Raw genomic sequence first — 26071 nt, forward strand, 5'->3', positions numbered from 1 at the left:
TTTAATCATTTACTAGTAGCTTCCCTTACTGGAAATGAGCCTGTTAAGGCTTGCTTGAAGCTCAGGGCCTGGTATATAGTAGGAGCATCATAAATAACCTCAACATATACAGTAGGAACATCATAAGTAACCTCTGTGGGCAAAATATTGACTTCTCTGAGCCTCAGCTTCCTCATGGGTAAAATGGGTTCTCTCGCAGGGCTGTTAGGAGGGTTGAATGAGCCCAAGCGTGTGAGGGAGCAGCAGAGAGTGAGCGCCCAGTGGATGCCAGTCACTTGTGCGGCCTTTACGATTTCTGTCGTCTTTTCATACCAAGGGTACTACTGTCTACTTAACATTTTTTATTTCTGTTGGTCTGCTTTTCCACTTAAATAGTGCTATACAATTCAGCCTCGCCCTAAGTAATATTTTGATGATCACAGATTTCAAACGTCAGTTTTCATTTTTCTTGACAAAACAAAACGCCAAAAAAGCTAACCTGGGCACTGTCTCGAGCAAGCCGCGCCGGTGCCACCAGGGTGTACATAGCACTCCTTGGGGAAGGCAGCCCGACGCGCTGCACTTTGTAGTTTGTGAGCCCCAGAGCCTAGAACTCACTTATCTACTTATTTATTTTTGGTCCAGCAGACACTGCTCTGCCCTCCGCGCCAGGTTTGGGCAGGGAGACAGGTACAGTGTGATGAGCTGGAAAATGGGTTTCTATTTGCCCAGAACTCAGTCTAGAGGGAGAGAGAGGGGATATTTGGTGATTGTGGCCCAGCACAGGAAAGGCTGTGATGGGGAAGCACAGGGGAAACCCTCACCTGACTCAGTCCCGGGAGGGAAGGTCAGGGGAGGTTTCCAGGGGAAACCTGGAAATCCAGGGCTCTGCTGGGGGAGAGTGAGGACTCGGGCTGGGGACTGGGAATGGGGGTGGCCTCCCCAGTGGGTGGAGAAATAAGGGATCCTTATGGCTGTATATTACCTGCAATGTAGCAAAGTGGCCAGCAGGTGGCAGTGGTAGCTCAGAAGAATCTCCCCCCAACCTTTCCCGGAATTTCCTTCCATAAATTAACGGAGAAGTGAGTACAACAAATATTTATTGAGCACCTTTTCTGTGCCAGGCACTGTTCTTGGCCCTGGACATACAACGATGAACAAGTTAGACAGACAGGGCCCCTGCCTTCATGTAACTTAACACCCATGTATTCCACAAATATTTTTTGGATGCCAGTCCCGTGCCAAGAACTGCCCTGGCACTGGGGAGATAGAAAATGACAAAGAGTAAATTCCTAGATCTGGAGGCAAAGGAAGGTGTTGCCAGCAAGTTGGGGAAGGTGAGGGGAGGCGTCCACAGCTGTTCTGCACTGGCCCCGGACAAACCAGATTACTCAGGGCTGAGTCTCCACCCCCAGGGCGTTCTGACTCGTCCCCCAGAACATTCCTTTAAAGTTCCCCAGAGGATTCTAAAGTTCAGCCAGAGCTTTAGGGCTGACGGGTTTGGGGCCCGGAACTACAAAATATTAATCACTTAATTAATTTCCAAAGTATTCCAACATTCATTTGGGACCCGATGATTTGCATATATTATTTCCAGTCCTTCCCACATCCTTAAAGGCAGTGACACTAATGACCGGACTGGCCGGCGTTCACTGAGGGCACCCTGTGCGTCAGGCACTGCTTGGAGTTTTATATCTGCCGGCTCATGTAATTACCCGAACAACCCCAAGGCACAGATATTATCATCACCACCCCCATGGGCATCTGGGCAAACAAAGCACAGAACTGCTGGGCAGCCTAAACGAGCTAGTGGGAGAGCCAGGTGGTCCAAGCCCACCCTTCACCACCACACCCTACAGCCATTTTACAGATGGGGAAACTGAGGCTCAGGGGCAAGGCCACTCGTGAAATCCTCCCCCTCCCCCCCCAGAAGGAAGTAGCTGTGCTGTGACTCGAGTCCAGGATTCTCTGTCAAGTGGGTCGGTTTGATTTTGATCCAACCATCAGCAACCGTCTGAGAAGAATTCCGTGTCGATTTCCCCCTGGGGCAGAAACCAGCTTTCTTTGGGGGCGGTTGTGTTTATCTTCAGCTCCCAGAAGATGGCAGGAGAGTGACATGAAAAGCGACGCGAATTTGAAACTGGAGGCTGAATCGGCTGTGTGACCTTGGGTGACTCCTTTCAGGCCCCTGGGCTACATTTTCCCACCTGTGAAGTAAATGGCCTGCACCAAGGCCCCGTCCTCAGCTGAGACGCGCTGACAATGACATTCCCACTCTGAGGATGTCCCACATTTTGAAAATTAATCATCTAAGGTGGGTTTTCTCATCCTAGACTTTCCTGCCATTTTGGGCTGGGGAATTCTCCATGGTGGGGCTGTGCTGCGCCTTGTAGGATGTTGAGCAGCACCCCTGGTCTCTGCCCACTAGGTGCCAGCGGCACCCCTTGCCCAGTCCTGTGACAGCCAAAAATGTCTCTGGAAATTGGCATTCACGAAGGTCTCCTGAGGAGCAAAATCACCCCTGGCTGAGAAACACTGGCCAGAGGTTTAAACAATTCTGGTTGCAAATCCATGTGGCTTCCCCCCATTCTCTCCCAGGAATGCGAGTGAGCTAGACTGGTGGTCTTGGAGACGGGACCACAACCCCCCCCCTCATTTTTATTGTTTCATTCTCCCCCCTGTCTTTAACTATACGAAAAAATGTGCATTTTTGGAGCACATTTGAGCAAAATGCTCAAAATAAGGTTTGCTAGTTACTTTTTTCTTTATTATTGATTTTAGAGAGAGAGAGAAACACCGACTTGCTGTTCCAGCCACCCATGTATTCGTTGGTTGCTTCTTGTATGTGCCCTGACCAGGGATCAAACCCACAACCCTGGAGTGGAGGGACAGTGCACTAACCAGTGGAGCTACGGGCCAGGGCAGGTTCACTAGTTATTGGTACAGTTGGTTTGTAATGTATCCCATGAGTGGTAACTAGCAAACAGTGTTAACTGAGCACTTGTTATACACCAGACACATTGTTACGAGCTTTTATGTCTGTGGTTGGCACGATCATTTTCTCAGTCTTTTTGATGAGGAACCAGCTCATGCAAAGTCACACAACTGCCAAGTGGCAGAGCTGGCCGCACCCCCGGACCTGCTGGATTTCCAGTCCTGGGCTTTTAACGATTCTGCTGTAACGAAGGGCCCTTCTCGTGCCCAAAGTCCCTGAGTTGTCAGGGGCTCCCCTGAGCTACTGCTTTCTCAGAGACAGGGATTTCTAAATGAAGATAGACACCCAGCTAGAGCCGGCGTGCTGGCTGAGACAGGGAACCTAGGGACCGCTCATCAATGGGAGCTTTGACTCAGGTCACCGTCTGGCCGCATGGGCTCTGCCAGGGCCTCCTGGGGAATAGCCAAGTGCTTCCCCGGAGAGCCATCCATAAAACCCTCACTGATTCGTCCTGTCCTCATTACTCTGGGAGTGTGGTTTGTGTGTTCTGGATGGGAGCCTGAGGAGTCGTTCACCATGCCACCAGCAAGGAAGGGAAGGTGGGAAGGTGCCAGGAAGCCACAAGGTATAATAAAGGCCATATTAGTTGTGCTAACAATAACAACAGTAATAGTAACACATACTGGGCCTGAGGGATGTGAGAATTAATTGGATACAATCCTAGCAGGTGAGTTATGTGTTTGCTTCTCTAAACAAATAAACAGATCATTTCAATAAGCTACAGAGGGTTCTGTGATAGCTGTAACTGTACATGCCATGGGAATTCAGAGGAGAGAAATGTGACCTAGTATAGGCAGTCAGGGAGGCCTTCCTGGAGGGGGTGACAGTTGTTATTTTCTTCATAGATTTGTTTTTCCTCCCATCATCTCCAATAGACCCCAGCGTCCACAAGAACCTGATCGTGTCTGTTGGTACATTGCTGTATTTGCAGGGCCTACCACCAGTTTCCAAACTGTGTACCAAGGAACCCTGGGGTGCCACTGCAAACTCACAGCGGTGCTGTGTTTTGAAAAATCTGAGGAGACGCAGTGACATGTCTCAGACCCGTGGGAACTACTAGCTCTAGGAAGGTCCCAGTTTCAACATTCCCTTTACTGATGCCTCGTCTTTGCAAATCTGGGTGTTCCGCAGCTGTGGTGCTAAAAGGTAAGAACTGTGACCAACCCAGGGGGCACAGGGACTGAAGGAGGCAGCGTCCAGCCTGATGCTGATGTCTGAGGACTTCCAAGGAGCCCCACAGACATACGGTCCCGGTAGCAGTAACTGTAGTTAACAAAGAATGCAATGAAAATTCAACCGTTTCTTTCCAATCACGTGCACTACTTCTCAAACAGCTACTAAGTTATCCAGATATAGCTACTTACTAAGGTGTTTGGATTGAACTATTTGATAAATAGAATTGTGAGGTATTTTGGCTCAAGAAATCTATGAAAAAGTTCCTGAGGCACCAGTTACCTTGAGTTGAAAAAGTTTGGGAACCTCTGTCCAGGCCCTGTGCCTGCATGTAGGAAGTGGCATTAAATGACCAGATAAGTTGCCTCCAACAGCCCTGCCTGGCCGGGAGTATTATCTCCTTTTCAGCTCTCAGAGGAGGGCTCTGAGGCTCAGAGAGGGCAAGCCGCTTGCTCAAGGCCACCCAGCAGAACTGGGAGTGTGTCTGACTGTGCGTCCCAGACTCTTTCCCCAGCTGATGCCTGACTGTCTGTTCTTGAAGTGGCTTGGAGTAGGAGTGAAAGGCATCGTGTGGAGTAGCAGCTGGACCAAACCATGGCCTTGAGCTGGTGACCCGGGACAGAAGCTGTGGGTGACCAGAGCTCACACAATCTGCTCCGTCTGTCTCGAGAGCTAGTTGGTGGAAGATCTTTGTCAGCAGTTCAGCACCAGAACTTTGCCAGAAGCTGGGACCACAGTGATGAGGTGGGATGATAGCGCTCTGGGGGTTCGTCAGGCTGGAGTGGAAATCCTAGTATCTCCCCTTCCCTGCTGTGTGACCTTGGAAAAGTGGCTCACCCTCTCTGGGCCTCCTTTGCCTGCTTTTAAGTGGACCCACATACCGTTCATGCAGTTCTGTGGGGGTTAAACGTGTTCATGTTGGGGAAGGCCACGGCACAGCGGAGGGGCCCATCAAATCGGGGCTGTTTGTTCAGGAGAGGAAACGTTTTAAAGACGTTTTCTGTCTGCCATCCTGGAAAACGCCCTCAGAACCCAGACCGTAACCTCCTGTCCACGCCGGGCGCCTCGCTGCAAGAAGCTGACCAAGCTCTCACCTCAGGTGTTGTCCCCCGCCAGCCTCGCCGGCTGGTAACGTCGCTGGAACCACAGCTCGGCTGCTTTTTCAGGCTTCGGGGAGGATTGTGAGTCTCCTGGCACCCAGCTTGGCTTGTGAACTCATTAGCGTGAGTGTCATGGAAGCCGACTCCACTGAACCCCGAAGCTGAGATCTCAGGGAAAGGTGCCCCGAAGAAGGGAGCGAGGCTCGCTCCTCAGACACCAGCAGCCGCTGCAGCCCAGAGGGTCACGGGAAGCTGTGCCTCATTAGTGAAGCGCCTTTTCTCTCTTTTTAAAAATGGCATCTCCACCTTTCCATAGTTGATACATGCAATATGCTTTGATTTTTAGCGTTTCAGGCCTGGGGTTCTGCAGCTTGCATTCCTCACCCCGACAAGCCACTAGGAGGACTTCCCAGGCTCCTGTGAGGAAACGCCACAAACCGAAGGGCTTAGGACAACAGGGACGCCTGGTCTCACAGCTCTGGAGGCTCGACGCCTGAGACCAAGGTGTCCGCCGAGCCAGGCTCCCTCTGAAACCAGGGGTGCACTGGCCTCGCCTCTCCCTGGCATCCGGGGGCAGCTGGCAGTGCTTGGCGTTCCCTGACCTGCAGGTGTAGCGCCCCATCTCTGTTATCACATGGTGTCCCCCCTCTTCTTGTAAGGACACTCGTCACTGGATTAGCACCCGTCCCCATCTGGTATGACCTCACCTTCCCTTGATGACATCTGCAAAAACTCTCTTCTTTAAAAAGGTCACAGTTACAGGGACTGGGGTTGGGGGTGAGGACTTCAACATCTATTTTCAGAGAACACAATCCAACCCATACCAGGAACTTGACCTAAAGGTCTGGGGACTGGGGAGGGGATGGGGTTGTAGTTGAGGGTTAGGGCTACGAGTCCACGGGGACGTCCCTGCCACTCACGGTGGAACAGTGGTGCAGACCAGGCTGGTAGAAAGGACACTGAACTTGGAGACCGGGGTCCTACCTCTGCCCATGAAGAAGAGCTGTGATCTTAATCATATTTGCCTTGAGGTTCAATTTCTTTTACACACACAGGGTTATAGGTATAAATACTGTATGCACACACACGCATAGACACACACAGATATTTTTATATGTAATCCATTTAGCAATGTATTTTATACATTCAGTAAATTATAACGGTTATTACCTGTTTCCCCCCGAGCTTTAGTTTCCCTAACACACATGCACACATGTATATACACACATGTATACATACCACACACACATGTTCACAAATATATCCGATGTGTTTTGCAAAGTATCTTACACAGGCTATTTTGTCAGTGAACAGCAGCTCTTGGTATTATCTGAAAAACGGGGCAGCTGCATCTTATGTCTGTTACCCCTCAGTTGCTTGTATCTCCCCGACTCCCTTCAGCTCTGAAATTCCGGAAATCGGACTGAAGGGGCAGATGGGAGCAGAGGGCTGTGTGGCCTGAGGTCCCTAGTTACATGTGAAGAAACAACAAAAGCTTTAGCCAGCTTTACATTTTGATGGAGTCCTCCCGGCTGCTCTGGAGGTGGCTGTGCCTTGAACAAAGCCATTTGTAACACACTGATGTACGAGGTCCGTGCTGCCCACAGTGTCTAAACTCCAGACACCACGCGCGGCTCGGAGACCCCCTGCTTTCCCCAAGCACTGATTCTGGTCCCCAGCTGGCCACACATCAGAATCCCCAGCGAGCCGTAAACCTGCTCCCGGCCCCGGTGACACCCCAGACCACCTGCGTCCGAATCCCCAGTGAGAGTTAAACCTTCCCAGGTGGCTCCCAGGTGCCATGGGGCTGAGATACCTGGACCACCGCTCTCCACCTTCTCTGTCTGGTAAGAAGGGTAACCCCCCACCCCCTTTTCGGAGTGCCCTGGGAAGCCTTTTTAGAGTTTTTGTGGTTAAGAAATCCAGAACGTTTTTTTTTTCTAACCGAACATTTGCTTCCATGTCTCCACATGCACGAGGCGGAAGAGTTTAAACCTCCCTGTTTAGCACCTGCTGGACTGCTGGCTTTTACGCACGTAAAGAGCCAGGCTGGCCTGGGTCTGCCTCAGGCCTCCAGCTGTGTGACCTGGGGCAATGAGTTCACCTCTCTGAACCTTCTTAAAAGGGAGGCAGTCATGCCACGCCCCCACGGCTGGGGGCGGGGAAGAAGGGAGGGACACTAGGTAATGGGGTTATTGCGGTGCCTGGTACATTTACCCTAAATGTTGTAGCCTCCATGCTTTCAATGCATGTCAACCATTGTCCCGTGATAGGAATAGTAACGAACACTCCCACAGGGAGGAAGACCTCCCCCAGCAGCCCAGCCCCCGCTCCTCCCGTAATAAGCAAACGGGAAACCGCACCGGCTCAGGTGGGTCGCAGGACTTACAGACACAGTGTGGCAGGCGTGAGGTCCAGATGGGCGTGCCGGTCTCGCGGCTGTAGCAGGTCAGCAGCGAGCTGCCCTCCAGCACAAAGCCGGGGTTGCAGCTGTACTGGATGGTGGTGCCCACCAGCAGCACGGGATCCGAAATTAAGCGGGTCGAGTGGTCCACTTCTCCGGGGTCGGTGCAGTACATAACTACGCGAGACGAGATCAGACCAAGTGCGCGTTAGGGCTCTTGATGGTCACAGGGTTCCTGAGAATTACAGGATGGTCTAGAAAGGTTCCTAACGTGGCTCTTTTCCGGTTTGGAAGATGATGCATCTCGGGCTCATCAAAGGTGGCTGGAGAATAGGCCAGGGCGAAAGAGATTTGGATTTCATGCCACTTGCAGGAATTTGCCCAAAGAAATGTTTGCATGAGAGCCCGAAGCTCTACCTACAAGGCTGTGCATTGCACCATTATTTGTAATGGCAAAAACAAACACACACAAAAAACCCAACACAAATTCTTTAACAGGGGGAGAGTTAAATATGGAACAGCCATTCATAAAATCCTGAGCAATCACGAAGGAGAACCACGTGAGGGGGCTCAGGGCTTCCTTTGTAGTGCTGGAATAGAGTAAAACAAGTACCCATTACTTCTTAATTACAAAATCAATGTGGAAAGAGGAAAACAATAAACCAATTACAAAGCACGAGGTAGACCGCGCGTGCAGAGCGAAAAGACATCCGCATTGCTGAGCTGCAGCTGCGAGGAAGCTTCCGTAAACTGGTCCCCGTTCGGGTAGGATATCCGTATCTGTAGCTATTTCCGACTGCGAATCTCTGTACGTCTGCACACAGGGTACATTCACCTGTGCATGTATGTGTCTGAGGGTAGCACGCACACACGTGCAAATGCACCTGGGACCGTACACAATGCACTTTGAAGAGTGGCATCATTTCTAGAGAGTAAGAGTGAAGGGGATTTTACTTTTCCTTCTACTTCATCAGTTTACGCCAGCTTGGGTATAATAAGTAAGCATTTGTTACTTGAGTAATTTTAAGTTATTATCATGTAAGACATCAAAAATAACTATTTACAACATTAAAAATTATTACGTAATATATATCATACTACTCTACATATTATTATGTATGTAACACATGTCACAATATATGTTGATCACGTGGTGACGGAGATCACACTAATGAGCTCGTGATGGGTCTCTCCTGTGACCGCCCGTGGCGTTTCTCAGTGTTCATTTTCCATTTTCTGTTGTGGACGCACACACACAATCACACACACACCACACACTGTGGCGGAACAAAGAGATCTGTTTGTGTAGCTGATTTTGTGGATCTTTGGCAAGTTCTCACATTTTCCACAAGAATAATTTTCTTAGACATCAAAATGCTCACGGCAGGAACTACACGTGAGCCCCGCACCCCTCCCCACACCCTCTTTCTCTGGTCGCACTTGGTGGGTTGGCCCTCTGCGTGTGCGGGTTTCGAATCTGCAGATTCAACCAACTGCGAAGTGAAAAACAGTCTTTTCCGACTATGCGTTGTTCTGTGCCATTTCGTATAAGGGACTTAAGCATCCGAGGGGTTTTGTGTCTGTCAGGGGTTCCGGGAACCAATCCCCGCGGGGACAGAGGGACAACTATATTGCTTATTGTGCAGTTGGTGATTCAGGTCACCCTGAAGGGGTCCACCAGGGCACCCCCAAGGCTTCCCAGTCGGAGGGTCACAGACTAGAGCTTTCCATAGGAGGTGGAGACAAACGGCTGGAGGAGGAGGCCATCTCTGAACTTAGCTCCTCCCCTGCCATAGAGGCATCTGTGCAGAAACCAGAAGCACTTCCTTTTTCTACCCACCGGACTCAGCCGTCCCTGGACATGCCCGGCCCACACTCTGGAGGGGAGCAAGCCTAAGGAGCCAGGAACCTGGGATGGATGCTGCCTGGAGGGGTCAGCCACCTACCACAGGGGCTTCAAACTGTGATTCCAGGGCCCGACTGAATTTATTTTGCTTGGCTCCTACAGGAATTTTTAAAGACTGGAACTTGAATGATGTTTTTGCACAGGCTATGTGCAGCCCCCTTCGCCGCAGTCCATATCCCTCCCTAGTGTCTGACAGGAGTCTATTTTACTCATTTACATCACCTGCCCGGCTTCCGAAGGTACCTGAGTCTGAGATTCCTGCCCTCAGGCCACAGAGTGACATTTGTGAGCAGCACCAGTGAGCTGGTGGAGGAGAAGGGAGGCCGGATTCTACCTTAAATAATTCCAGTGCATCCGTGAAAAAAAAGTCCATGGGGGGGGATTCACCACCCACTGACCTAGAGGAAGTAAAATAAGACTATGCTTACTTTTCTCACAAAATGGGGGGTCACTGCTCCAGCTGAGGTCCCACTGGCAGGTGAGAGTGTCACTCCCCACGATGTCATAGCCGGGGTCACACTGGTAGGTGATTCTGGCTCCCCTCACTAGCTCCGTGTGCGAGGTGGTTTTCCAGCCGTTTTGGATCTCGGGCAGATCTGAGCAGGAGTCGTTCCGTGACACCTCTTTGAAACAAAGACATTGTCCTTAAGTGGGGAGGTGGCCTGTTTTACAAATGTCAGAGGTAAAAACACACTTCCCAAAGCCCTCAAAACAGTAAGAACTCTCCTATGGTGAGCTTCTACAATGACCTCTTCCCCGTGGGTCACTGGACTTACCAAACATCCTCCCGGTTTGATACAGTTACTTTAGGGTTTGGAGTCAGACAGAATCCTCACTCTGCTACTCACTAGCAGTGTGACTGGCCACAGTCATTGCTCTCTGCGTCTCAAGGTCCCCGCTGTACAGGACAGCCTATCACAACCATGCCTGCCTCTCTGCCCTCACCAGCTTCCAGGGCGTCCCCCAGTTGTTCTAGCCTGGAATTCACATCCTTGTATAGGCCCAGCCAACACCAAATCGGGCTGACACACACAACCAGTAGGCTGTTGCAGACGTGACAATGTGTGACTTCCAAGGATACCTCATCAAAAGCACCGAGGCTCTTCTCCTTGCTGTTTCTATTGTATCACTTTCTCTGGAGGAAGCGATACAATGTTGTGTACCGGCCATGTTGTGAGGACACTCGAGCAGCCTCTGGAGAGAGGCATGCATGTGGAGAGGCTGAGACCTCCTGCCAACAGCTGGCATCAACTTGCCAGCCACAGGAGTGAGCCACTGTGGAACGGGGGCCACCAGCCGCCGTTGACATCTTGACTATAACCTCATGAGAGACCCTGAGCCAGAAGCACAGAAGCTGTGACGTAATACATGTTTATTGCTGATTTTAGGGGGGAGGGGTATAATTTGTTACACAGCAATAGATAGCTAGTACACTCAGCCTCACCCTAGGAATATCTGTAAATCCATGGGTCTGATGGATTAGTACTACATATGTTTGTAATGCAGGTGAAGAGCAATACTTGACTATTAAAATGAGAACAATGATGGGGGCCTTCTTCGAGTCACATTGCATGGTCCTTGGTGAACACTAACCACACTCCAGAAAATGCTGCTGGCAGCTTGTTATCTTAGAGTCTTCCTCTGGAATAATTTTGTTTTTCTTTAGCAAACCCTCATTACTAAGATAGCAATCCGAAGCCCACTATTACTCTTCTTGCTTCCAAGTGCCCACTGCACAGATATTGAGAAAGAGCTAATTACGCCGCATAATTAATTTGCAGTTCTTATGTGCTTCTGGGGAAAGCAAAGCACCTCCACTGTCTGCAGGAGAGTCATTCCGAGAAAGAAGCACTGGCTCTTCCTGGGATTTCATTGCAGCTTTATTTGGGGAGAGGAGGTCTCATGGCTGTCTGCACCAAGTAGGGAGAGGCGATGGCTTCTGGAATCGTCTGGTGGGGAACAGGAGCCTCTATTTTTAGGTCTTTGAAGAATCGGCCAAGCCCCGGATTTAGGACACAGCGGCAAACACACACATTATGGATGGAAGGGGAGAAAAGGGAGCAAATACTGGGTGGGTGGTCCGCCCAGTGCCAAAGTACTTTGCTGAGAAAGGTCTTTGCTTGTCAGACTTTTCAATGTGAGCCCACAAGGCCACACATTCCTGGGAGACCTCTGTCTCCTTCGTGGCTACATCTCGGTTGCTGCCACCCTGTAGCAGAGACTCGACTTAAATCTCAGCCTCACAGTTTACACATTCAGTGGCCTTGGCTCAGTCACGCAGCCTTCCTGTTCTTCAGTGTCTCAACTGCACTCCCAGGGGCCCTGATTCAGGAATCTGCAGTCATCCAGCACCCTCGGTGGAGGTTCTGGGGGCCCTTAGGTTTGCTAGGAGTGAGAAAACTGGCCTAGGAGCTGGAGGAACTTCCTCCACTAGGAAAACGGGGATCTGAAGTCACGGCTCTAGTTTTATGGTGAAGATCAGTAGTACCACGGTCAAACTTTTGACAAAAGAAACACCCCAATGCATTGAATACATGCCACAAGCTACTGGTCTTGTGCTCAAGGCAGACATCGCTAATCAATCATAGCAGTCCCTTTCACTGGATCAAGCTGAAACCCTCCAGCCCTTCTCAACACAGCCCTCCAGGGAGCTGCTGCCATGTGATTGGAGTTGATCTACCGTCTAGAGCTTCGTCATTATCCCAGGGTTAGAGGAGTAAATACACAAGCGAGCAACATCTCTTTGAAAAACACTGCTTTTTTATTCCCATTCCCTCCGATGCACTTGGGCAAAGACACTCGCAAAGCACGAGAAGCAGTGATGAGAATGGGCCTGTGCTTCTGTGTGTGCAAAGAATGATGGGAGGTCAGAAGCATGTAAGCCCATGGTTCTGACAGCAGCCGTAGCAGGCAAGCCTTGCCCAACGTCCAGAGCTGGGTGGGGTTCGGGCCTCGAGATCAGTCAAGAGCTTCAGAATTCTCTAGATGACCACAGAAACCCCGACCCTTCCCTCTGATGCCTCTGCTGAAGGGAGATTGCATCTGCGTCTGGCCAGATCTAGACCTATGATAGCAAATACCTCTCGCATGCCGTGGCAGACATCGCTAATCAATCATGCCATTCTTTCCCCTGACTTCAGGCATCACCGCCTCTGAATTCTTTTCAACATGGTCTTCAACACCGGCAGTCACAAGCAGTTGACTGGCATTCAAAAGAAATGCAGAGGCCCACTTGCCTTCCCTGTAAAGTCAACTGTGTATTTCTTTAACAGAAAGAAGAACAAAGGGAACTCTTCTGTCTTTTGTGTGCGGCCCACGTTAGCCAGGCTGTGTGCCCCTGGGAAGCAGCCTCTGAAACCCCGTGCTTGCCTCTCCCACGGCATCACACCCAATTCTGACATTGCCTGGGGCCAGGCTCCTCCTCCCATTCCCACTGGCCAGCTCAAGGGCAGCGACGGTGGAATTCTGTTCATTCCCAGATGCTGGTGCCTAGAGCAGGGCCTGGCCCACAGGAGGTGTCGAGAGATTTTTGTGAACCAAACTGTCTGGAAAATGAAGATAATGCATTTGGAGAAGAGAATAAAATAAAGTAATATATGTAAGAGCGCCTGCCAACTTCAAGTTGTCACACAAGTCTAAGTTTCAGCTTCAATTAACAAGAGCACCTCCTCTTCAATGTGGCCCAGATGAACACTGGCCAGACTTCCCGGTTACCCTTGGATAGCCTTGGACGGAGTCAGGTTTCTGCTGTCGAGCTGAACGCAGCTTTGGAAGACTGACTCAGGCACCAGAGGAGACAGAAGAGCAAAACTGTGACCTCATCTTTTGGCAGGGAACGGGGGAAAAGTCCAAGGAGATAGATTGAAGCCGCGCCACCAGACTCTCCTTCCAAAGGCAGCCGACCCTGGAGGGCACGTCGCCTGGGCAGGTGGAATGAGCCCTCCCCCCGTGCCCAGGGTGCTGCCCAGGCAAGAGCGGGAAACGCGTGCAAAGTGGCAGCAATCACACTCTGAAAAGATTTAGCAGCACGGTCCAGGGCAAAAGGCCCCTGAGAAACACGGGAAAGAAGACTGTGAAGACTGTTGACACTGGGCAGAGCAGGCCGGGGCAAGAAGTGCCCGCCGGCTGGAGATGAACGAGGGACTTATTTTCACACACAGGAGACTCCCGACACGGCCAGTGGTCAGGCCAGTGGCTGGATTTTAGAGGTGGGAGGTGGCACAGGGCAACATTTTATTGAGGTCGAGACGAGCAAGTGTCTAACCCAAGGGGGGGAAAGAACCGGAGGCCCGGAATCTTGCTCCAGCCAGAGGGTCTTTGGCGCTGGGGGCAGAGGTGGGGGTCTGGTTAGGGGGTCCCCCCTTTTCCCTCTCCATCCTGGAAATCAAGACATCAAAATCAAGAATTTGTTCCTGGGAGGTGTCAGCATGTCCCCTACTTTCTGGATGAAGCTTGCCCGTTGCAATTCTCAAAGCGTACCACCCAGCATTCTGGGTGCCAAAGGAATTAGGCTTCAACTGCCCTCTTGTGGCTCCCAGGTTCTCTGCTGTCACCAAGGATGTTGTAGGTGAAGAAACCCTAAGAGCTGGGAGCCTGGCTGTGACCCTCGAGTATGGCCCTGATGAGCAAGTGCCATCAAGTATCCTCGATGGCCCAGGGCTTCTTCTGTGGTGGCACGGCGGGGCTGAAGCCAACACTCTGTCAGTTAAGGTCCCTTCCAGGGCTGGGATCAGTGGGGCCTCATGTTGTTTCAGTTCATGGCCATGGAGAGATGGAGATAAAAGCTTGAATCTGAGACACAGCATAGAGGTCAAGTTGAGAGGCTGGGTGGGACACGGGCAGGGAAAGAGGGCGCAGCCTGAGACACCAGGAGAGATGCGGTTCCCTCTCCTGGGATGGGCAGAGAGCAGGAGGGGCAGCTGGGTGGTGGCGGTGGTTGGGGGGTAGAGAAAGGACGAGTTCTGTTTTCACCACGTTAAATCTGAGACGCCAGTTAGACACGCAAGAGGATGCTCAGTAAGGAGTTATGTAAATCTGGAGTTGATGGGAGAGTCCAAGGTTGGAGGTACAAATTAGGGCTCAGTGCAGTATAAATAAGTGTTCAAAACCGTGGGGCTGAATAAGATCACACAGGGAGTAAGTTTGGATAGAGAGGAGGACAGGGTCCAGGATGGAGCTTGGGACCCTCCCGTGTTTAGGTGCTGAGCCGAGGAGGGTGATGGAGCTCACAAGGGAGCAATAAGGGAGCCCTGCAAGGTGGGGAGTGAGGAGGGAAGGGTGTGTGTGGACAAAACAGTAAGGGGGGATGGGATGGTCAAGTGTGAACTTGGCTTGAACTTAGCAGGCCTTTTTTTAAGTTGCGGGGAGGTAAATGGTTTGGAAGCCACACCGAGGATCAGGGAAGCATCGCCTGCATCTACTCGTCCTGAAGTTTGGGGGGTGGGCGAGCAAGGGCTGTCTCCACTCGATGGGACTCAGGGGAAGAAGAGTCCTTCAGCGAGAACCAAGGTTCCTCGGGTGAGGGTTAGGGACAGCCTTGACGAAATAAAGTCCCCGCTGGCAACAGATGAAACGCAGTGAGTCCCGGAGTGATGAGGCTTTATCTACGAAGTCCTGATACCGACCCTGTGAAGCGTGTATCACTGTTTCTATTTTACAGACAACAAAAAGGAGGCTTAGAGGGGTTCTGTGACGTGCCCAAGGCCACCAGGCCACGGACGGTGGTACCAAGACTCAAACCCTGGTCCGTCTGACTAAGGTCTTAAAACCTACACATATTTACTGTGCCAATATATTAAAAGGCCCGTGTAGCACAAACTGCCCCCTGAAAAAGATATATTTGGAGGAAATTATTTCCACCTGTATCTAAAAACAAAGAAAAAGAAACCTCACCGGATGTGACACCTACCTATGTAGTTCATGATAAATCCCTGGCCCTTCCCGAAGATGAGGCCGGCGGGGTCCGAGTGGAACTGGATGGTTAGGTCTGGTGTGGACGAGTACAGCTTCTGGGGGCCACTGTTTCCGAGGTACTGCCCCAGGACATGGGGCAGGACCTCGTCCCCGTCGTAGATGGTCAGGATGTCGCTGTTGCTCAGGTTCAGGCTTAAGGGCAGAGAGGGGGCGTGGGGAAGCAAAGTTAGGGACGTTCAACCAGCTTTGGATGTATTTTTTTCAGACAACACACACTTTTTTTTTTTTTTTTTTTTTTTTTGAGACGTACTACGTGTCAGGTCCCAGGCTAAGGCCTGGGGTGGAGCTCCAGGTTGGGCATGGGCTCTAAGTGCGATCGGGACTTGCCCATCCTTCCCACGAGCCTGGGGCACAGATCGGTGGGTGGGTCGGGCTTTTGAAGGCTCATTATTCACGAAAGGGCCTTCCCATGCAGGGTCAACTGCTGCATTGTAGATAGAATTGCCTTCAATATCCCTGTCATCAACCACCGTTTCAGGGGTGAGACTAAGTGTTGGGCTCTGGGGTACATGCTGGGGCGTGGCCTGGGTCGTTCATTTTCCTTTGATGCCGAACCAGCTGGCTGCCTGCTCATTATCATTTGCATTTCCGTGTAAGATGGAATGACGCTTCATTTATCATGCAGGTAATTCCTCAACATCATCCCGGTTATCTGTTATGTTTTGGGGGTGGGGCAGACAATGGGCGGCTCAAGCCTGCTATCACTCTTCACAGCGTTCAAGCGTGACAACATTTCAAACACTCCAGCTCTCGAAGGCACGCTGACACTAGATACTCGGACTGTAAGGAACACGGAAAGCACTTCGGCAGGCCCCAGACCGTATGCCCTGGTAGGCGTCCTGGGTAAGATTGATCTCCGAGAGAAAGAATGCCAATTGCATGAATCGTGGACAGACAGTAACACATGCCTCACTCGCTCCCTTCTCCTTATTCCCTCTCTCTTCCTTCCCTTTCTCTTATGTCTTTCTTCTTTTCTTGTGTCCTTCTCCCTAATATTTCTGAGCACCTACTATGTGACAGGCACGGTGCTGTGCTTAGAAGACTGAGGAGTCATAGAGCAGTGATATATTTATAGACTAGTGAACCGGGGGTGGTGGTGGGAGTTATAATCAAAGTAAGTGCAGAGGAGGGTGTTAACTCAGATTGGGGGGGTATCACGGAGGCCTTCCTGGAGGAGGTGATACTTGTGTCTGATCCTTCAGAAAGAGTAGGGGACCATGAGGCAGATAGGCAGAGAGTGGGGAGAAAGCAAAGCCCCAGGCAGAGGGAGGAAGGGAGCGAGGTCATGGCTCCTGAGGGAACCTGCTTGGTGGCCGGCGCGTGTGGGAACCAGGAGAGATCTGCGGGAGGCCCACCAGGAAGGGCTTAGAGAGAGAAGTGTAGGCGTTTTGTTTGCATGTCATCGTGCTGGGAATGGCAGACAGTGAAGGGTTTCCGTTAGGAGTCTCCTGACTGAGCAATCCACCGCCAGAGGAGAGAGGCGGGCCAGGAAATAGCCCCGAGTGAAATTTCTGGAACTGATGCAGACTGACAATAGTCCTCACCCCCGACAGCTTCATCCAACCTGGGCGCTGATTGCTGCCGGCCAGGGAGCGGGGAGAAGGGTGGAAACCACTCATGCTGGGGCATCACTTAGTGAGAACAAAACCACAGGACCACAAGGTACCAGCTGGAGTCGTACTTCCAGAGGGCAGAGGGTGCATTTGATTCATCCCAATATTTTCCACGGCCCCTCCCACAATTCCTCTGGGAAAGCTGCCCCAAGGGCTGGCTTAGGGAGGCTCTAATTGCCCCTGTAATCTCCAGCAGCATCCCCTGCACTACTTGAAAAAGATCTTCTCCTCGAAAAGCTGTCCGCTTGCTTTGCACACTCCGTTGGCTCCCAGACAAAACCCCTCGACTCCTCCTACCCCCTGCCACTTTCTGGTCAGGCCACAGCCTCTGAACTCCTGTTGGACTGGAATCTGGAGTTGCCACCTTCTCTTGCACACAGTCAGTGTTCAGTAAATGCTATGGTATAAAGAACATGCTGGGAGTCTGTCCGAAAGCAGAATAGTGGGGCTGGTGTCAGCGCTTGACCTATGGTAGGGAAGAGCCTCTGGACGTGGAGAACCACAAACACATGGATGGCTCGTGGAAGTGCTGGGTGAGGCCAGTGTGCGTGTGGCAACGGCAGGTGTTTATCCCTTACGCCGACCTCACAGCCGAATGCTGGTAACGTGGGCTCTAGACACTGGGCCCTTTAGCTTTATCTGTCAATCAGCGCGATGATCGGAATGCAGTAGCAGTGACATCACAGGCGGCCAGACAGACAGGAGCAGGGTAGGAATGGCAGGCCAGCTGCAGAAGGTCACCTAGGGGGGCAAGCCCTGGGTGCCTAGCAACGGACAACCGTAGGGTGGGGCCTCGCCACCAGGGCGACCTTTCCTCCCCTAGCATACCACATGGTCACCCAGTTTAGACCTCCTGACCTTTCATATCGCTGGCCACATGGTTTGATCCCTACCCTGGCCTTCCTCTGCTGGCATGTGGCTGGTCAGGCAGTAGACCCCCTTAGAGGCAGAACGAAGGGGCTGAAGAAAAGTCTCAATCAACTCCCACACAAGTCCTAGTGTGACCGCTGCCTTAAGCATCAGGACAACAAGATAATGAGGTTCTGACCCACATCAAGTAATCGTAGGAACAAAGTTTTGGGTCTGTTGTCCACAGAGATAGAGTTTTGGTCAAACTGGAGATAACATCTAGGCCTCAGCTGTGTTTCAGCTCCAGGTCCAGAAAAACAGCAAAACCAGGCGGAGCGACACGGTGGCTGAATCAGGACCAGCTGCGATGGCCGACTCCCTGCCCTGGTGCCAACCAATCATTAGAGACCATGACCCTGAAAGGACCCACCTGGAAAGCTGGTGAATAATCTATTGAGATCCTCCCCTGAGACCTCCAGGTAAAACCCCACAAAACAAAGGATTTTCTCTCTCTCTCTCTCTCTCCTGTTTTGCCTTTCTGCCTCTCCTTCCCCAAGCACCTTTTCATTGTCTTTCTTTCTCTTCAGCTTCAAGGGCCCTTCTTTTGCCTCTGTGACTTGCTTCCTGAGCCCCCCCGCCCCACCCCAGCCCAGGTGGCTCACTTCTTCCATCTCTGTGACTTTCTAAATAAACTTTTGCTTGTATTTAAGTCTTGGCTCTGAATTCTTTCTTAGCCAAAACTCAAGGACTGAGTTCTAACACCTAGTGCTGTTTGCCAATAACAGAAACATCTTCAAGAGTGAAATAGCTTTCCTTCTAAACCCTGAAACAACCCTTTGTTCTTTGTAAAATGGGAAGGAGCAGCATGCTGGGAAGAGTGCACTGCCTTGGAAATCAGAAAGCGCTGGCTTGATTCTTGGCTCTGACACTTTCACGTTTATCTAAAGCTCTTTGTCAGTGAATTGAGCTTAATATCTCATGGGCTTCTGCAGTGAGGTCTGGGATCAAATCCCAGGTCCACTGTGGCACCTGAGCAAGTCTGGTCAAGTCATTTGAATGTTTTGTCATGTTGCGACATTATCATGGGCACCACCACCACCATCATCATCTTCATCACCACCACCATCACCATCACCACCACCATCACCACCACCACCACCATCACCACCACCACCACCATCACCACAATCATCACCACCATCACCATCACCACCACCATCACCACCACCATCACCACCATCATCATCATTATCATCATCTTCTCTTTGGATTGCTGTTTACATCAAATGACATCAGGTGACTTATGTTCTCAATTAGGGGTGCTTTTACCCCCAGGAGAAGTTTGGCAATGTCTCGAGACGTGGCTGCCCCACCTAGGGGGTTGCCACAGGTGAGTACTATTAAACATCCTACAACACACAAGATAGCCTTACCCAACAAAGTTCTAAGGTTGAGAAAGCCCGACTTATATGGATGCATTTTGTAAACAGGAAAAAAGAGACTATTAAATGCAACTTCTGTTGCCCTGGAATTTCAGCAAAGGTCCCTGAGCAAAGAACAAATCAATAGGTCCTGAGCTCTTCTACTCTTCAAAGGGATATATTGATTGAGATTGGGTTCTCCAGGAGCAGAGCCTGACCAAACATGTGACCGTTCCTTGGAGTTTGGTGACCTGGGAGGCCACCCCAGTCAGCACTGCTGGGGGAGTGACCCAAGAGGAAGGGAAGGAGCCAGCCCATGGTGCATCAGTGGGCGAGTCTCACTGTGGGCACGGGGCCCAGTCCTGCAGCAACCATGAGAGGCAGAGCAGAACATACCTCGGGCGAGAGGGAGCTGGGGCATTTATCCTCCAACCGCCCCCTCTCATTGGCCAAGGGCCACTCTGAGGGGTGCTGAACCTCCAGCACTTCCGGCCTGCCCACATGCCATCAGGGAAAGCCTTCAGGTGGACTTTCAGGAGGAAGTTGTCATGGGTACGGAGTGTAAGTGCCACAGGGCTCATATAGGGCACCAACGGTGCCTGCTACCACCATCTAGGCTTTGGAAAACACCAGCTGCCTTTGACACTGGCCAAGCCAGGCATAGTGATAAAAATCAGCCTGGAGCTGCCCGCCCGCTTGAAGGCAGAGAAGAGAGAGGGAAGCAGGTATGGGCAGTGAGCTGCCCATCATGGATGAGGGTGGGGACAGAATTCACATTGCCTGGGTCTCAGATGTGGCCCCTGCAGAAGGCAGCCTCTGGGAGTATCCTTGAAAGTGTTCCCCTCCCCAAATGTTCCTCTCCAGCTGGGTGATGGAGACCAGCTGAGGGGAAAGTCAAGGGCAGCCAGGCTCAGCAGGCTTTGCCCACATCAAGTACCCCTTAAAAAAGAAAAAAAAAATCAGCACTGGGTATCTTCCCAAACAGTGTTGAGGAGGTGGGCTTTCCTGTGGGAAAGAAGCAGCCCTCCAGGCTCTTCCTCACTGCAGCATTCCCAGCCTGAGGAGCCCTGCTGGGGGGAGGGGGAAGTTTTAAGATGAATAGCGCTTAGAGTTCTATGATTATTAGTCTGAACTGCCCTTGTTACGACCAGAAGACTTATGAGAATTAAGATTTCACCTGCAGTAGACAAACAATTGAGAATGTGCACGAAGGGGCAGGGGGAGAAAGAATGGATTTGTTATATTATTTTGGGTCACCTTCTGATAGACCGATTCCGATGATTCATACATAGCAAATGCCAGTAATTCACACCCCTCCCAATCTGAAGACAAGCTTGCTTTCGTTTGCCCATCCAGCTCTATTTGATACACCGAGTGCATCCAGCTGAGATGAAAATGCAGAGGTATAAAATGCAGAGAGATTGGCCACAGGGCAGAGTGAGGCTTTGTGCTGAGGACCGAAGTGAGATGTCAGCCAGATACAATCCAAGGAGGTGCCGAGACATGAGGATGGTTGTTTGACTCCAGAAGGAAGGGCTGATGGAAGGTGCTGGCAGGCAGGTGGGTTTGATCAGGGAGTACTCCCCAGGAAAACTGAACCCTCCCAGGTCAGCCCCTGCCTGCCCCAGCCCCTCTTCGCTGCCAGAGGGAGAGGGCCCAGGGGCTTGAGCTCCTGCCAGCAGACCTTAGCTTCTGTGCCTCCTTCAACACTAGAGTCCACCCCTTCCCCCTCAGCCACAGCCATCAGCCTTTCTCCATCCCTGGTCAGTCGGACTGGGGAGCAGCGTTGCCTGCCGACTCCATCCTTGCCTGACCCCAATCCCTCTCCCCTCAGCAGACGGGTGACTCCGTCTGAAACACACAGCTGGCCCCTTCACTCAGCAAATGAGTGGATATGCAACATGTGGTCTACCCATGCCATGGAATATTATTTAGCCGTGAAAAAGGATGGAGTACTAACCCATGCTGCAACATGGGTAACCCTTAAACACTTTATGCTAAGGGGAAAAAGCTAGTCATGAAAGGCCACACATTCCACGGTTCCACCTATAAGAAATGTGCAGAAAAGGGAAGTCCGTAGAGACAGATAGCAATTTGGTGGCTGCCAAGGGCTGGGGAGCAGGGTGGGCAGGGCAGGAGAGAGACGGATCAATCAACATGGGGTTAGTTTGGGGGATGATGGAAATGTTTGGGACCAGACAGAGGTGTTGGTTGTGCAACGTTGTGAATGCACTAAATACCACTGATTTGCATGTGTTAAATGGTTACTGTCACATCACGGGAATTTCGCCTAAATTTGAAAAAACGCACCCCACCTCAGGGTAAAGTACAAATTTTTGACCCTAGCTTCAAGGCTCCGTGGAGCTAGTTGTTGCACCCCTCGCCACTCCACAGCCTCATGTCTCACTGTCCCTTTTATGCTCCAGCCAGACTGAATGACTTGTCAGTCTCTCCAAAGGATGTAGAAGTACTTCTGGAGCTTTCCACACACTGTTCCCTTGGCCCTGAATTGCTTCCTTCCCTCTCTAGACCTGGGTAAGTGCCACCGTTCTTTAGGTTCAGTCTTCTGTGATTTGTTCATGCTAGGGTCCCCGGCACCCCCTCTGAGTCTGGGCTGGGCGCCCCTCTGTGCTCACCCCTCGTGTGGCGAAGAGCACTCGGCGCTCTGATGGTCTGGGCCAGGCCTGCATCAGACAGAAGCTCCGCGGTGCCAGGCAGCAGGTCTGCCCCGCTCATCATTGCATCCCCAGTTCTCAGCGTGGTGTTGAGGGTGTTGGATGAATGAGCAGCAGCTCTCATGCAGGGTGGACTGTGGCTCTGACTCCACCTCTGCCGGGGGGCCCTGTCCCCAAATATACCCTTACCTGTGTCAGCCTTGGTGGGGGTGGGGAGGGAGACTCCTCTCATCCTGGCTGCCTTCAGCACTTGCTCCCAGGGCTTAATTCAAAAGCCCTAAATATTTGGAGCTGCCCCAGATGCTTTGTGTCCTGCCCACCTCCTGGGCCCCCTACTGCCTACAGTCTCCATTCTTCTTACATGTGAAGGTCACCCGAATCAAGCCTGACACCACGATGCCTCTATGTGCCTGACTGGCCATTCCAATGCCGATCCTTGGCCTTGGCCAGCGGGGTGCTAGCTCTGTCCTCCCCTCGACCCTGCTCTAGGCACATCCTGTGGCCCCTTCTGGATTGTGAGCAGCTACTTCTGGGCTGCTGTTCAGTGCCTCCACTTCTAACACCCTCTTCTAACTCCTCCCGGTCTCAGGGCAATGGAAATACTGACCCCACCGACCACCTGAGAAAAGATCTCGCGAGAGACTCATTTAGCTTTTGAGGAACAGCAATGCTGCCCTCAAACGACCACAGCGCCACCAACTGAGACTTATGAGCACCCCATTTTAGAGACCAGAAAACTGAGGCTCTACTGGGAGAAGCCACTTGCCCAAGGTCACCTACAAACAAGGCGCAGGGTTCCAACCTAGGTCTGAACAAACAATTGAGACTGTGCATGACGGGGCAGGGGGAGAAAGGATGGGTTTGTTATATTACTCTGGATCACCTTTTGACAGCTGGATGCCAAGACCTGAGGTATGACCACTGTTTTGTAGGATGGTTCATGAAAGCCAGCGATACATCTCCAGTAAGTGTCCCTGCGTTCAGTCTTGTATCAGAAAATGTGAGTAAACATTACAAATAAAATCTGCAGGAGGAGGAAGCCCCATCTGACTGCCCCACCTCATCCTGACAGGTCTTTTGCTGTGTTAAAGCTTATTTGATTAAACCTATGATTTCTAATATTTTTTTAAAATTTTTATTTATTTATTTTTAGAGAGAGGGGAAGGGAGGGAGGAAGAGAGGGAAACATCAGTGTGTGGTTGCCTCTCGCGCACCCCCAACGGGGGACCTGGCCTGCAACCCTGGCGTGTGCCCTGACTGGGAATCGAATCGGCAAATCTCTGGTGTGCAGCCCGCGCTCAATCCACTGAGCCGGGCCGGCCAGGGCTCCAACACTGTTTTGGAATCACAATAATATTTCTTCTCTCTACAGACTCCCTGTGTCAAAAAGATCTTGTCTCCTAAATATTATACATCTCTTGGTAACAATTAAATTTGTTTTGTTTTGTTGTTATTGTCGATTGTGTATAACAGCGTATGTAATAAAATCATTGTTAAACTGGTTACTTAGTCTGCGTGGCTCTATTTGGGTAGATACAAGATTTCTCTTATGGTTTTTGAAATGTCTAAAGAGTTGGGGAAGGTACAGAGGAAGCTAGTTCAATGGGTTGCCCCAGGGAGTGGAACAGGAAAGAGGGCTGTTTGTGGGGGAAGGTAGGAAACAATTTTCACAGTGGACTCCTTTGTACCTTGGGATTTTGAATCTTGTGAATATATTACTTCTTCAAAAACAGATAAAAACTGCCTGAGGAGCCCTCATTATTGCTTTCCACTAGGGTCTAGACAGCCAGAGAGGTGAGGATGGAATGCAAATTTCAATCTGACAGATGAACCTGCTCTTTTTGGCAAAGCAGTTCTTCTCTTGGCTAGTAGAGGGCAGTGTACGCCAGAGCATGGGGTAAGCAACTATTTTCTCAGGCAGCAGGCGCCCCCTCGACTCACCCCAACCAATCAGGAGCCTGGATGTGTGGGGGGGCAGGTGGTAGGTGGGCTTTGCAACTGTGGAGCAGGGGTTAATATTCCACAGAAGGCGCAGAAGGAAATGATAAGCAAACCACCTCGCATTTTCTTTATTTCTTTCTAAATCAACGTCTGACCTTTGCCTAGAAATCTTGCCTTTAAAAAGCGTTCCCCGGTGGTATTCACAAGATGGTTTTAGGTAGACAAAACATATTTGAAAATGTCTAATGATTATGTATTTATTTAAATGTGAATTAGAAAAATATATAAATATATGGTTTGCACATCAAACTTCTCATTTCATGGACATTATTTTGCTTAGAGTAAGCATAGTGAAAAAGGCAAGCCAATTTACAAGCAGTGTAAGGGGGGAAAAGGGAAGTAGCTGATAATAGAAATTAGACTGTGGAAAGAGCAAAAATTCGCTCACGGAATGAGGTGTGGTTTCTCAGCGTTTCAGGACTGCCCGGCGGGCCCCCACGCATTTTTGCCATCTCAAACCTCTTTGTATCCCAGAGCCTTTGGGAACCCTACACCTGCTTGGCCTCTGCTGGTCCCTCTACCTGGAATGCCTCTCCTCGCCTCTCTGCTGGGCGCTTCGCTGATTCCTCAAGGCCCTCTGCTACCGCTACATGACAATGAGCCAAGGTCCCCACGAGCTGTTCTAAGCATTTTACACACAGCACGTCATTTATCACCAGACAAATACTGGAAGACCCACTATTGCCGCCCCTTTCACAGATGAGCAAACCGAGGCACCCAGAGGTAAAGAAACATTCCGCAGCTCAAAGAGCTGGTCATCCAGGACAGCCAGAACCCAAACCGACAACGGTGGACAGCAGGACCTCAGCCACAACCCACAGGACCCCGCTGCCTGGGTCAGCTTTCCCAGGGGGCTGTGAGCCCCCTGAAGTCACGTGTTCTTTGCTTGTATGGCCCTGGAGCCCAGCCCAGGGCCTGGCACAGGTGAAAATAAATGTCGTTTCCATGAGCGAATTATGGTGAATTTTTCTCCATGTTCCAGATGAGCAAACTGAGATTTGGAGGGATTATTAAATGACTTTCCTAAGAAAATACCAAAGGTATTTTCTGCATAGAAAAAAACAAAGATCTTGCAGTGAAGGCAAGATCTCCACAGGACAGTAGAGGTGGTGATTAAACATACCATAGGATTTAAATAAGGGGGAAAAAAACAAAGTCTGTACATGAAGTTATAGGAGCAATAAAACTTTTACAAAAGACATTTTTCTAGGCCATAAAAACAAACAACACCCCCTCACCCCCAGACCTGTTCAGAGTTTCTTTGTGTCCATTTCTGATCAGATTCCCTAAACCACATAGCAGGGTGGTCAGAGAAAAGGTTAGTAATCCCATTTAACAGAGGAGTAAACTGAGCCCAGAAGGGCCCAGATCCCAAGGCCTGGGCTCCTTCATGATGCCTCACAGCCAGCGCCAGCCGCTTCTGCTTCTTCTCAGCACCGTGGATTGCTGAGGGCCCCTTCGGCCCAGTGCTAATTTGGTTTCAATTTAATTTGATAGAATGGCAGACGGTACAAGAAAGCATATCGACGCCAGGGAGGACACAGAAAGCCAATCTCTTTGGCTCCCTAAAAGGACACTTGAAAGCAAAAAAACCCCCCCAAAAACCAGTTTTCTTATTTCCTTCTGATTTTTCCTCTCATTTTCCTGTTCTTCCTCCCCCCCTTCCTCTCTCCCCCAGCACCACCAAGTGCTTGTCTGTGTCAGACTTGGAGCCCGGCCCTCGCCCAGTGGTTCTCAGTCCTGGCTGCCCGTGAGCCTCGCAGGGGAGACTTCGAAACTCAGATGATGCCCAGGCCGCGTGCCAGACGAGTCAGACCCTCAGCATCTGTGGGGGCGGGGCCCTGGCGTGGCTTTCATTACAGACCCAGGGGGGTTCCCTGTGGAGGAGACCGGACCCGCTTTTCCACAGTTGTTTTTCTTTCTTATTTCTCCGTCCCCTCCACACTTCTCCCCTTCTCAATCCCCTTCTCTTACCCCCAAAG

The 26071-nt window shown here is 50.9% G+C and overlaps 1 protein-coding gene across 2 annotated transcripts in view; it reads right to left on the minus strand.

The window, feature by feature from the left end:
• SEZ6L (seizure related 6 homolog like) overlaps positions 1-26071 on the minus strand; it is a 167567-nt gene that overhangs the window by 12612 nt on the left and 128884 nt on the right. For both annotated transcript variants that reach the window (XM_053929081.2, XM_053929080.2), the window contains exons 10-12: positions 15466-15662; positions 9986-10180; positions 7637-7828 (exon numbers count right to left, since the gene is read on the minus strand). In XM_053929081.2, coding sequence (XP_053785056.1) covers positions 7637-7828; positions 9986-10180; positions 15466-15662 — 584 coding nt within the window. The remainder of the gene's footprint in view (positions 1-7636; positions 7829-9985; positions 10181-15465; positions 15663-26071) is intronic.

This window comes from Desmodus rotundus, chromosome 7 (assembly GCF_022682495.2).
Source record: "Desmodus rotundus isolate HL8 chromosome 7, HLdesRot8A.1, whole genome shotgun sequence".
Lineage (NCBI taxonomy): Eukaryota > Metazoa > Chordata > Mammalia > Chiroptera > Phyllostomidae > Desmodus > Desmodus rotundus.